This window comes from Neltuma alba, unplaced genomic scaffold, assembly GCF_004799145.2.
Source record: "Neltuma alba isolate B1F8T4 unplaced genomic scaffold, ASM479914v2 tig00006987_pilon, whole genome shotgun sequence".
NCBI lineage: Eukaryota > Viridiplantae > Streptophyta > Magnoliopsida > Fabales > Fabaceae > Neltuma > Neltuma alba.
Genome location: NW_021634644.1, coordinates 110,696 through 123,538, shown reverse-complemented (window position 1 = coordinate 123,538; position 12,843 = coordinate 110,696). Strand labels below are relative to the sequence as shown.

At 38.4% G+C, this 12,843-nt stretch overlaps 2 protein-coding genes and 1 non-coding gene across 3 annotated transcripts; 1 reads left to right on the top strand and 2 right to left on the bottom strand.

Moving 5' to 3' along the window:
* Nucleotides 1–2,438: 2,438 nt before the first annotated feature.
* Nucleotides 2,439–2,882, bottom strand: LOC114751593 (basic leucine zipper 4-like). Its single transcript, XM_028940255.1, has one exon. It carries the CDS (start codon nucleotides 2,880–2,882, stop codon nucleotides 2,439–2,441), a length of 444 nt encoding a protein of 147 aa, XP_028796088.1.
* Nucleotides 2,883–6,267: 3,385 nt separating this feature from the next.
* Nucleotides 6,268–6,339, top strand: TRNAD-GUC (transfer RNA aspartic acid (anticodon GUC)). Its single transcript has one exon. It is a non-coding gene; the product is annotated as a tRNA-Asp (tRNA).
* Nucleotides 6,340–9,727: 3,388 nt separating this feature from the next.
* Nucleotides 9,728–12,282, bottom strand: LOC114751601 (uncharacterized). The gene is made up of 3 exons (XM_028940261.1): nucleotides 11,527–12,282; nucleotides 11,044–11,231; nucleotides 9,728–10,539 (listed from the first exon to the last, which is right to left on the bottom strand). Exons 1-3 carry the CDS (start codon nucleotides 12,203–12,205, stop codon nucleotides 10,069–10,071), a joined length of 1,338 nt encoding a protein of 445 aa, XP_028796094.1. The 5' UTR covers nucleotides 12,206–12,282; the 3' UTR covers nucleotides 9,728–10,068.
* Nucleotides 12,283–12,843: the final 561 nt, after the last annotated feature.

The following is a 12,843-nucleotide window of genomic DNA, read 5'->3' as shown; positions in this document are numbered from 1 at the left end:
ATAGAGGTACTTTAGAGAAAATTGATAAATATGATAAATGGGTCTTATATTTAGGACCAAAACCAACTTAACAATTAGGTCCTATATTAAGGATCGGAGGAGTATTATTTCATCCGCCATCTACATTTGTAAGAGAATTATTGGTCGGTGAAGGCAGAAAGAGAGTAAGGAGAAGCAACTTAACTATCAAGAAGTTTGGAGGGGGAAAAAAAAGAAGCTTAACTATCAAGGAAAAAAGGAAACCATTTTGGGGAATTCACCTGGGGGCTTTCCCATGAAGAAAAAGCAGGATTATCACATAAAGGTCAAGGATGGTTTATTTGAGCCACCACGCAAAGGGATTCTCTTTTCATTACTGCTGTTTTTTCTTGGTAAACTGAGTCGTGGGCAGCATGAAAGCATGTGCTTGAAAGATAATGCCATGTCGTCGTAGGAAAGCTTTTGGTGGAGCATGATATATATATATATATATATCATAGAGACAAACAATAACAGGTGGAAGTTTTTTTTTTTTTTGTTTGGAAGGAAATAATACTCTTCCGGTCTTTAATATAAAACTCATTTAACTAATTTGATTGGATTAAGAAAGTTATGTAAGTTAGTTAGTTATAAGTAAATGTGACACGTTTTTCCTAAAATACCATAATCATCTTTCTTAATACCTCTTCTTCCTCTCCTACTTGATTATGGTTGAGAGAATATCCATAGGGGTAATTTAGAAAAAATTGATAAATATGAGAAATGGGTCTTATATTTAGAACCAAAACCAACTCAATAATTGGGTCTTATATTAAGGACCGGAAGAGTATTATAGCAACCCTTGAATGGGAAAGTTCAATGGATTATGGAAAACTCCCTGGGAGAGCCTCCCAGAGGAGAAAAAACAATCTGCAAATAATCAGAGACTCTTTATAGATACAGATTCATTTCATTCTGTACACAAATCCAACGGAAGAAGAATCATACATAGGATATGAGTATTTTTTATCATTCTTAACGTCGAGACAATATCCTTTGGGGATCATTGGAACCACTGAAAGACAATCATATGTTTAGTGCGTGTGCGTGACTGATTTTTTTTTTCCTTCATAAATTTATGATGCATACATTTTAACTCGTAGTACGTACTCTTGTTTCATGTATATAATTACAAGGACATCTATTTAGAGATACGAAAGAAAAACAGTTGAATTGTTAGAGTAACCGTGTTCTCTCGAACATACACATATATATATATATATATAGTCAAATATATAGTAGAATTAAATAACTGGTACTACTACACCCATATATATATAGTCAAATATATAATAGAATTAAATAACTGGTACTACTACACCCACTTTAATGATGACAGGATCATGCATGCTCTATATCGTATTTAAACAATACAATTAATATTGTTTGATCACCAGATATGAAAAAGATATATAAAATCTAGTCTAGGAAAATCTACCAGCATTATATAATATATTTTTGCACAAGAGATGTCATATAAACTCTTGAAATGTGTGAAAAGTAGTTAAATCTGAGCAGTAGTAGTGGTGTGAGCTAAAAAGGTAATTTCTATCACATGATTAACAAAGAATCACTCACATGCGCGGGTCCTAGATGATATTTTTGGCTGGACGTTCTTTTCCAACTTTACTTCGTTAATTTTTATCTGTGTTTTCTTTGGCGCGGGGGGGGGGGGGGGAGAGAGAGAGAGAGAGAGAGAGAGATCAGAAGGCAGCCATCCCCTTCCACTAATTGAGGTCTTCGTCAAGTCTATGTTCGGAGCGCTTTAAATCAAAAGCAAAGACAAAGAAATAGGAAGAAACAGAAAGCATGTATGGTCGTTCCTGGTTTGGCCCTTATATAAGAGGATGCCACGTATTAACATCGAATAGGACTCCTGTGTCATATATACCAACGAGATTCCACGAAGATTCCGTCATTCCATGAATTATTGGTTTCTTTGTCATTCACCGTCAATTATCAAGGCAAAGCATTATCCTCGTTTATACAAAGCTAAGCTTATCACACATGAAAAAGAAAAACATAATAATAAGAAGAAAAGGCGCATACAGGACAACACGATTAAAAAGCAGACCCGTAAATCTTTACACATTTAATTTACTCCCAACAACGTGGGGCTTTTCGAAGCACACTACTTTATTTTCTCCTCCTCATCAGAAAGAAAGGAAACGAGTAGCAAGCTACCAGCCGCCCATATTTTGCTCTCTCATTTAATGTATCGAGCACATTTCATGCACTCGCCAATCAGTTCCTACGTGAATCACATCATAAATCTAGCTACTTAATTGCATCGATCCATCGTTCACAGCTTAATTTATTTTACAATATGGAACCAGGGAACGTGGACGACGCATGCACGAACGTACTTATAATATACCTTTTTGTTAATATTCTGGTTAATAATCATGGCTCAACGCCGCCTATTGGGAATGCACGGAGCCTAAAATCAAATATAGATCAGAAAGTCTCGCCATGAGGGCCACGGATTCGGTTCTCAGGCGTTCATTCTCTGAGCATGCTACTCGGAGTTGATACAAGGCCAGGCCTAGCCGGTTTTTGAGCTGTTGGTTTTCGACTGAGAAGCGGTTCACTTGGCTGTTCAGGTTCTCTAAATGTCTCTTCTTTCTCCAGCGGGATCGTCGGGCTGACTCCCGGTTCGACTGCATCCGCCTGCGCTTCCTCTCGTCATTGGAGTAAACCTCCCGGCTGGACCCTTGCGAACCGGAGCTTGGGCTGCTCGTGTGATCTGGTTCGTCTCCTGATTGGAGGAGGGACAACAACTCCTGTATATCCCCAGCCGTGAGCACCGCCGTCTCCTGAACCGGCCATGGGAACTGGACCGCTTCGTCTTCGTGGAAGAGCATTATGGCAGCAGAACTCTACTATATTCAAAGAGGGAACCAGAGAGAGGAAAGGAAGGGAAAAGGGAAGAACCAGAGAGCCAGAGTTGGGTATTTAATTAGGATGGAGGAGGAGCAACCCGTGGGGTCCATGGAAGCAAAAGTTTTCGGAAAGCTAGGGTTCATTTGTCCCCAAAAAATAAAGTTAAAAAGAAGGGGAAAAAAATACAGAAAAGGAACTAAGTTTCAGATGTACGTATGGGTGTCATTTGTTTTGGCAAAAATAAATGCTGCAGATCAACACAGTTACATGCAACTTTAATGTCAGGTGGCATGCTGGTGGTGGAGGAAATCAGATATATTGTCGAAATCTTTTATTTTTATAGTAGTACTTCGCCTTTTTTATTAATTAGGAACAAGATATCAGAGATTCCTTGGGAAGATTAGCTTTAGCTTAATGACGAAGAATCTAACAGAAACAAGTAAAAACCAAATGGGTTTAGAAAGTTACTGGAAGCGGACTGTGTTTATGTCGCCAAGCCATTTTGGATACGCACATAAAAGGTGAAAAAGCAGAGCGTTAAAGTTGCCACCCACATACATATTTTAAAGGGGGAAAAATTTATATATATTTGCTAATGTAAAGGTGGGCTAATAAGCGTCTAGCTCGTGGAAAATCGTCCCCCTATTGGTACAAATTATTTCCATTCCTGTCACTTCACTGCTCTCAGCACCTCATCATTCATTAAAGCCTTCCACCACTTTTCAAAGTTCCAAGAAAAAAACTTCATTAAAAATGGGGCAAATTATTTAGGTTTTCTTGACAAGCTTCCTTCACTTTTCTCCTACACGAGGATTTCCCTATTTTGGTGAACTTGATGACTAGTTCTGGGAACTGCATGTGTGTGTTGCAGAGATCGATGTCCAAATTAGATCTATCAATAGTGCATTATATATTCTCATTAAATTCTTGTCCATGGAGATGCACATGGAAGGAGAAATAAATGAAAGACGAATAATGCAATAAACTTTAACTTTCATGCATTGTAGATCGCTGATAATCAATTAATTTTATTTTCCCTTTTCGTACATTATATTCTTGAAGAATTCTCGTAATTTTTTTTTTCGAATCACGTGACGTACATTTTTCTTACGAGTTAAGGGAAAGACTTGAGAGACGATGCTTTACTTCCTTGTACACTAATTTGATACTGAACTTTCCATATAGATAAGCAGATAGATACTGATTGATACTACACATATATATGCCCCCTCAAATTGATAAGATCAGATCACTTAAAAGGAACATATAAAAAAAAAAATCAAAAAGTGACCAATTATTCGATGTTTGTAGAGATGAAAATGGTAAAGATCAGTAGAGAATTGGAAAATAGGGTTCGTCATAGATAAAGCGAGCGAGACGTTTAACCAGACTGATTGCACATATTTTCTTTATTTGCCTTCTAAGTGAATATATGGTCACATCGAGTGCCCGCTCGCGCGTGTGAAAATATTAGCTTTATACACCGAATGCAATCGCTGAGAAGTGGGTTGCTTTCTCACTAGCTTTTGGTCCGAAATGTGAACAGACAAGTCAAGGGCAGATAAAAATTAAGTTGCTGCGATGTTAGAAATACTTAGTAGTAAAGAACAGAAAGCTAAGGATCAGAATATTCTTGGGAGGGTAGTTTTCTCAGTTGAGCATTCTGGGGAGGGTAGTTGGTTGGCCCTGGACCATTATAATAGCAAGGATAAAAAAACAAGTGTGAGTGGAGCCTAACATGCAGTCCTTCCATTGCCATTTTGGTTTAACTTTGATCACCGTGCCAAATTAAAGTAGCTTGCACGTGCATCCTGCCTCCAAATTTCCAAAGGAAATTACAAGAAAGAATACTTCTGGTGCCAAAGCAAGATGAATGTAATAAAAATTAGTCTAATATCCCCATCTTCAAAAAAATCTTATTTCTTCGTGCGTTTCTTGAATCGTGAAGATTTGTTAGTTCTAACTTGGATAATCTCTCCAAACCCGATCGAGTTATTATATCCTTTTTAATCAAAAAGTTTACTTTAGCAACTGCAGTGTTAGTTTCTTTCCAGTCCTTTTGATGGCGTTAAACTTACTTGTTATTTACCGCCACGCTTCATATGTCATTCATCATGTTAGGTTATAAAAGGTTAGAGTGATGATTAATTACCGTAATCAATTCAGGTTGGTTAAATAAAAAGGGTCTTGGTATATATGTGTCCCGGCAGGCCCCTTCATGTTTCAAACAAAGAAAAGCTTGCTTACCTGTAAAATAATAAATAAACGATAAGGCTAAAAAGGGATTGGGTCATCCAACTAATTAAAAGAAATTGTGTCTAATTAATAAAATAATCAGATGGTTAGAATTCTCTTTTTAGTTATTTCGGCCAAATCTGAATTTCCACTCTCCCAATTCTTGTCTTTCCGTTTCGATCAGGCATACCTAAACCATCTGACGATTAGTTAAAATTAATTATTAGAGGCTGATACTAATATTATTTTATTCGCGGGGGGGATTTGGCTGGGAGTAGTTCATATCATATGGGAGCATAGTGGGGGCCGGGATAAGGTTTAGGGTTACGTGCACCAGGAAATTAATAAATAAAGGGAATGATGCGGATGACACATGGGGAAAAAGCAAATGTCATGAAGCACAGTTGGAATGTCTCTATAAGCATCTTATGAAGAAAATCAAAATTCAACAAAAGTCATTATTAATTAAGAGCTTATATATATGTATTTGGATACACATATATAGCTGGCAAAAAAACCTTCGATATTTAATATAAGAGCTAGTAAACTAGTTTGAATAAAGTAAGAAATTAGTTATATTAGTTATTTGTAATAAATAGATGTTGTCTTTTTTAAAATATTCTTACTAATCAAGTGTATAGGCTAGAACTACTATTATTATAAAGGCTAATTTGAAAAAAATAGATAAATATGCAAGACAAAATGGATTGGGATCTTATATTTAGGATCAAATTAAAAGTTACACAAATTCTTATATTAATAACCGGAGATAGCACATCTGATCAGAAATTTGGGAGTCCTCGATTATGAGTTCGCAGTGTGTATACTTAACGGGAAGGATCATTTGGCGTCATTAGTAATAATCACACAGATTAGTATGCTGCTGATAGGATATCCTCCGAGGGTTCCCATGCATCCACTGGGGACATCGTTGGCTCCATACAAAACATATGATCACAAAGCAGAGACTGAGTTTCAAACCTCTGATGGACGACTAATGATATTTTCCCGTATATGTGTATTATATACGCAGCTCTCCAGGTAGCGGGATCTCTCATCAGTCATCCCTAACCATGGGGAGATTTTAATGTTAAAGTTAAATAAGAAATTAGCAACAACCATTCCAAGTAAGTCGTTGTAGTATAGTGGTGAGTATTCCCGCCTGTCACGCGGGTGACCCGGGTTCGATCCCCGGCAACGGCGTTTTTCCATTTTTCCCCCTCTTCCTTACCTTTTAGCTTAAACCGTCAGCTTCTACACTTTGGTCAACGAAGGAGACGCCGCCTGCCAGCTGCCAACGTCTCCCGCTTCGGTCAAATATGCAGGGACCGCGTGTCATTTCCCTACGAAAATTGAACGGTGTTTGGGGGGGCCAAAAAAAAAGGATTCGATCATCCCACACTTTCCTTCTTTGATCTTCTTATAACCCCGCTGCTTTTATAATCAAATCAAGGAGATAATGCTCAAGATTATATTCTTTATTCTTTTTTCTCTTCAAGAAATCAACGACTTTATTGTCGCGGCTCTCCAGTTCAAACGCAAAGATTGAGGCTATTCTTCGTTACTCTGATCCCTCACTCGACCCCCACAAGTTAATAAGCTAAATAATGGAATAAATATAGCTTATTCTGGGAGAGAGAAAAAAGGAATAAGCTCCAGTATTTCGAAATATTCATCTTAGAACGCTTTGGGGTGAATTAATTTGTGCAAAGAAAGCACAGCTTTATGTCCAATGTATATCGGGTTCCTTGTTGATGATAATCTAGAGCGAGAAAAGTTAATGGAAGATGAACAACTTTTTGCTCTCAACTAGCCACAAACGAAACGATAGACCTTTTCCCAATTTTCTTAAAGCAGCTTTTCGTCCGACCCATTTATAATCATGTCCTATACCTATGATGAACACAACATAATAAGGCCAAACGACGACAAATGGACTCGCCGTGTACAAGTTTTTTTAATTTGCTCATATAATTTTCGCAATAACCCAAGATTTTTCATAACTTACCGCATTCCTTAAAAAGGGGGGGGGGAGCCATGCACAAACACGCTGACGTATGTTTGTCCAAACTACATTCGGCCAGTTTGACATAAAATTAGATTAACTGACAATACTGGCTAAATACACTTCAAAAAACATGAACATTAATACAGAAGGCATGGACTATTCGTCCCACACAGCTGTAGAAATTTTGATTTGATGAACTGCTGGTTTTGAATTAAATCATTAAATATCATGCTATAGCATTTTTTTTTGGGGAAAAAAATAACTTTCCTTAATTGAAATCCCTTTTCAAATAACAAGATAAAATTTGTGATGGCGTTGCAACTCGGGGCCATGGAGAATCAGATCGATTCTGGTCGACAACTTAAAGCCTGTTTGATACCCGAACCCCTTTTGCTAACGCTGATGAGATATTTGAACCCCAAAAAAAAAAACTGATGAGATAATGGTCTTCATCTTGAACTTCAAAAGTAAATACAAAATAAAAGTATCCTGTCTTGAAAAATACACACACACATATACTCCTCCGCTCCTTAATATAAGACCCATTTAACTAATTTGATTAGATTAAAGAAGTTAGGTAAATTAGTTAATTATAAGAAAAGTGACACATTTTTCCTAAAACACCATAATTATCTTTTTTAATACCCCCTCTCCCTCTTCTATTTGATTATGGTTGAGGGAGTATCTATAGGGGTAATTTAGAGAAAATTGATAAATATGAGAAATGGGTCTTATATTTAGGACCAAAACCAACTCAAAAATTGGGTCATATATTAAGGACCGGAGGAGTATATAACTTCCATAAATGGCAAGGATATATAATATATGTTTTTTTTTTTTTTAAAAGAAACCAGATATAAGGCCCCATAAACTAAAAGTGGGATGATCGGGAAGGGATACAGTGAACTAAATACTATATTAACTAACGTTTTTTCCAAAAAAAAAAAAAAATTAAAAAGAAGAAGAAGAGAACGCTACATATATAAACTGAGATTCTGGCGAATAATGGGTCTCCGTCCTCCACTCGCAGGAGGCAGCTAGAATCGAGAATTCGTGTATGGAATACTTTACAACACAACCTCACGGCTAGGCCTGCTTTTGTCTTGCCTTGTCTCTTCAAGATTTTGACAGAAATATAATACTAGTATAATTAATTATATATTATACAAAATGTATAAAAATTCATACTATTTTGCCAGGCTATTGATTTGATAAGTAGAGGCTGTGAGAGAAATCGCTCATTTAGAGATGTTATAAATGATGCTTAGATTATTATTTCACATAGACTGAAAGGTTTTGATTAATCATGTCACCGAAAGCACATGTTACTTACTGACAATTTGGTTGAGTTCTCTCATGATATGGAAACCAAATTTCATATCCTTGATCCCCCTCCACGCTATTAGGCAAGAGACGGAGTTTGATGGAGGAGGATAAATATTTTAGACCTGCTTTGCCTTGAATTTGAGTTGTTATTGATGCAAAGTTTTATTGATGTGTGTGTATGTATAGAATTTACTTAAAACTCTATAGGAACATGCTTCATATTTAATCTGGTTAAACTAGATGTCCATGAGAGGGAGAAAGGGCTCTATCAGCTGGAAATCTAAATCGTTATTAGCTGGAATATATATATATATATATATATCATATAAAATGTATAATAAGTGGCACATCAAACTCGACAAAATTCCAATAATTTATTTGATCTAAATTTTGCAAACGGTCAAAAAATGAACTTCAACGCTGGGCCTGCTCCTGTGGTCATGCGTTGCTGGATAACAACATAGCCGGGTCCCCTCATTCCCATTACATAGAAGAGCAAAGCATAATCATTCCGGTAGCAATAATGCAAGTTGATCATTCATCATTAATCATATGGAAGCGTAAACAAAAACTGAGAATGATGAAGAGAAGCACAAGTGCGCAAGCCTGTCCCCTCATGGCCATGCCTCCCCATTCTTACGATAGGGCGAGTCAGGTGTCAGAAGTAGTTGAATGACATATCTCAATGTTGGGGTGAAAAGCTATTTCTTCCACTTCCCTTCGAACACTGATTTCCCCTCTTTACGATTGATCGCCCAAGTTCTCTCTCCTTTGAATTGCTCCAGGTGACGGAACTGCATGTTTGGGGACATTGATGTGCTGCGTCTGCACCCTCTGTATTTGACTTATGCCTCACCACGTAGGTCTTCATTTTTTAGCTATGGACAGAATTAATAATATCCTGTCTTAACAATGGAATCTCGTCACCGTTTCACCTATTGAAGGGAACTAACTTACAGGTTGGCTTTCTTTAATTCGGAACTAGGAAAAAAAAAACAAAACCGACCTAGACAGAGATCATTGAATAATTTAGAGGATCATTCATTCAGGTGGACACCATAAACCCTGCAGCTGTCGTCTTTTTTAAACCAACCTGCGGTTGTCATCAAACTTGCGAAACTTCACATTCAATATTTGAGAACAGAAAAGACAAAGTCATTCCTACTGGCTACATTTGCTTCTGTGTTATTATATACATACATACAATCATGGCACAAAAATGTCTTCAGAAACTGGGAATTGATGGGCATGTATATTTCACCCTACACTTGTTTCGCATATTAGGTATCAAATATAGGTCCCCATCTTTCTTATTCCATCCGACACTTGCCCAAGTACATCCACACAAAAACCTGGTGTACATTACAAATCAAAAAATAAACCGATACAATTAACCTTGCTGCACCGCATGCAACACGTCACAGCACCGCCTCTGCAACTTCTTTTCTTTGTTTCGTTCTCTCTCTTTTTGTTTTTTTTTGGGGGGGGGGGTTTAAAACAAAACAATCACTATGTACAACCAAAAAATGCAGGAGACCTCCATACTTTCTCTTCTTTCTATTGGAGATCTACTCAGTACTGGCCCTACGGCACCACTATCATGCATTTAATTCTGTTATGGTAACAGGTTTCAACGAATAATTATCATCCTCGAGATCACTAAAAGATATGTCTTCTTCATTTACCTGGGGCACGGTAATTCCATCAATATCGTCCTCCGGCCATTCGTACTCATCATCTTCATAGTCCTCGAGAACAAATTTAGAGGATCGAACCCTTGATAGGTCCTTCTCCTCAGTTTTAGTTTTCGAGTTTTCCTCGACGACTGGCTCATCGATTAACTGGTCTTCAGAGCATTCACCCATGTGCTTATCACTCCCATAATCTTCCTCAAATCTGTATGTTCCATAAGCCATGGCACCAGAATAGGCATTATCGAAAAATCTGGGAGAGAAGTCTTCTTGCTGAGCTGTGTCTTTTGAGTAGGAAATGCTCCTTCCAAAACATTCAGATTCAAGTTTCTCTTGCTCCTGTAACTCCTTCATCCACAGTGCTCTGGCTGCCAGAACCTGCAAATATTATCATGAAGGCACAGTTAATGCTGGCTGAATGAGTTAGTGCTTATAAAACAGATACAGGTCCACAAAGGAACATTCGAAGGACTTTGTACGGCAAAATAAGTTGAACTATAACAGAGCCAACACCTCTTGGTGTGAAGTCTATCATATTTTCAAAATTAAACCCCATCAACATTTCGAGGTTGGAAAAATCCAACTATTAATCAAACATAATATGGCCGGTATTCCTTCTTCATGACCAAATTTTGTTGTTTGCCAATTATTCGTGTATGAGGTTTGGCATAAAAAGATTTTAAACTAAAAGCAAGGACCTGACGATTCTGTAATTTTGAATCCACTTGAAAAGGATTAAAACTGCACTCAAAGATAAGTCTCCTTAGATAAAATGGCCACATTAGCATATCAACCAAGGAAGCTACCACAAGAGTAAGGTAATTTGTGCATTCCGGATTGCAAGAACAATATGAAAACCAGCGCGAAATCCAGGTTACTCACCTGAGGTGTAGATAAAACCTCAGCGTCCTGTTTATTAAGCCTTGAATGCAAAAGTACAAAATAGACTTTCCAAAAGTAACTTTCACTCATATGGCAAGGGCACAGCTCAATTCTGAGCGCAGCTAATCTAGGAGCAAGTCTTTCAATGGCCATAGCATGCTCTTGTTGGGCATCGGACATGTCAAAATCTACGAGTAAGTAGATATGCAGAATTAATTGTGGGCAGACAGCCAAGTTCATCACTATAAGAATTGGAGCACGCAAAAAACGACAACAAGAATCGAATGAAAAGGGGAGATCAAGCTCATTGCCGATACGGACGCAGTGTGCGGGTCAACTCAACAATTTCATAAACAGCACGATCTTCATGGTTATGACTCAAGCAAAACTCAAATCAAGAGCATAAAGAATTTTCGTCGAAAGGAAATATAAGCATCATTCACGAATAAGACAGCCGGATGAGTAATATCAAATCCCGCTTACCATCCGTGTCATCTTCTTCGTCGACAGGATAATCCAACCACGTCTCGGGATGCATCGCGATGTTTCTGGCGAAGGCCAATACCTCATCTGTAATTCCAACCCCGCGTTGAAGATCATACTCCTCCATTGCGGATTCCTCGTTTCTTAGAGGCTCGGATCCAAACGAAATCGAATTCGGAATTCTGCCCAAAGTTTCAGGGACGTCCCGGTGGAAACTTGCTTCTTCGATGTGGGAAAAGCCTCTCCGAATCCGTCGCGCCTCTGATTCTTCAGTATTCTGAGAAACACAGTGATCGGAAGGCTCTGATCGATTACGAGTGGATGCGGCAGGAAAAGATTGCGTGTGGCGGTGAGAGGGAAAGGAAGGGTGGGAATCTGCGGGGGGAGGAGCTAAGAAGGATGCCATTCCCCAGAATTGACGAGTCAGAGTTTGCTTGAATACGTGAAGATCCTCTTGGACCCCCCGAGCAAGCGCTTCATTTTCTAATCCAAACTCATTGTCTGGCGGTTGTTGGCGTTGGTGCAGGTGATGGGATTCGTGATTTCTAGATGAAGTAGGAGGAGGGTCGTGTGGATGATTGGGTACGAAGTCGCATTCATCATCATCGTCGCCGACGGCGTCATCGGGGTCGAGTCGGAGGGAGTTAGCAAGAGAGCGAGCCAGCCATGACATCTCCATTCCGCTCTCGGGGTCCCAAACAGGGGAAACGCTTTACGGTTGACGAGATTAAACAGTAGCAACAACACAAGAAGGCTCATACAATTACGATTTACGAACTACCCCTATTGGCGCCTCGTCATTACAACTTGTGGCCCCTTAATCCAAATTGACGCGTTAAGCATCTCTTAATTTATCAAAATCATAATTAAAATATCTGTTGGCAAAAATATACAGGGGCCGTTATTTTTTATTTTCTTGAAATGAGAAAATTACCATCAAGACCGCATTGCATATGCATAACTACCCACACGTTCTAATGCATACTACGCGCTGCAGAAGGCAGAAAACATATGTAACAATTTCCTAGCATCAAATACTTTGTCCGGTATGTCTTCTGTCTAGTGTAACCTGGTCCATGTTATGATTTTTCTTTTACCTTTTTCTGCAGATCCGAAATGCCATGCAAGATATGACAAATGTCGACTCTCTTTAAAAAGGTAGAGAGTCCGAAAGATATAAATACCGATCATTTGCATTCTTGTTTCAGCCATAGCCATTGGAGAGCAGCGTACAGCCTTTATACAATGTGCAGAGGCAGCGAATGAGTGCTATAAGTGAAGGGCAGAGCCCTAGAGATACAAGGTCCTAGCGTGAAC

What these genes read in the sequence shown, in the direction of transcription:
- LOC114751593 (XM_028940255.1), bottom strand. Translation starts at nt 2,882, where the DNA reads ATGCTCTTCCACGAAGACGAAGCGGTCCAGTTCCCATGGCCGGTTCAG.
- LOC114751601 (XM_028940261.1), bottom strand. Translation starts at nt 12,205, where the DNA reads ATGGAGATGTCATGGCTGGCTCGCTCTCTTGCTAACTCCCTCCGACTC. An exon ending in CGAAGAAGATGACACGGATG is followed by an intron (nt 11,232 to 11,526) that starts GTAAGCGGGATT and finishes ACTTACTCGTAG; the next exon opens with ATTTTGACATGTCCGATGCC. An exon ending in AGGTTTTATCTACACCTCAG is followed by an intron (nt 10,540 to 11,043) that starts GTGAGTAACCTG and finishes TAATATTTGCAG; the next exon opens with GTTCTGGCAGCCAGAGCACT.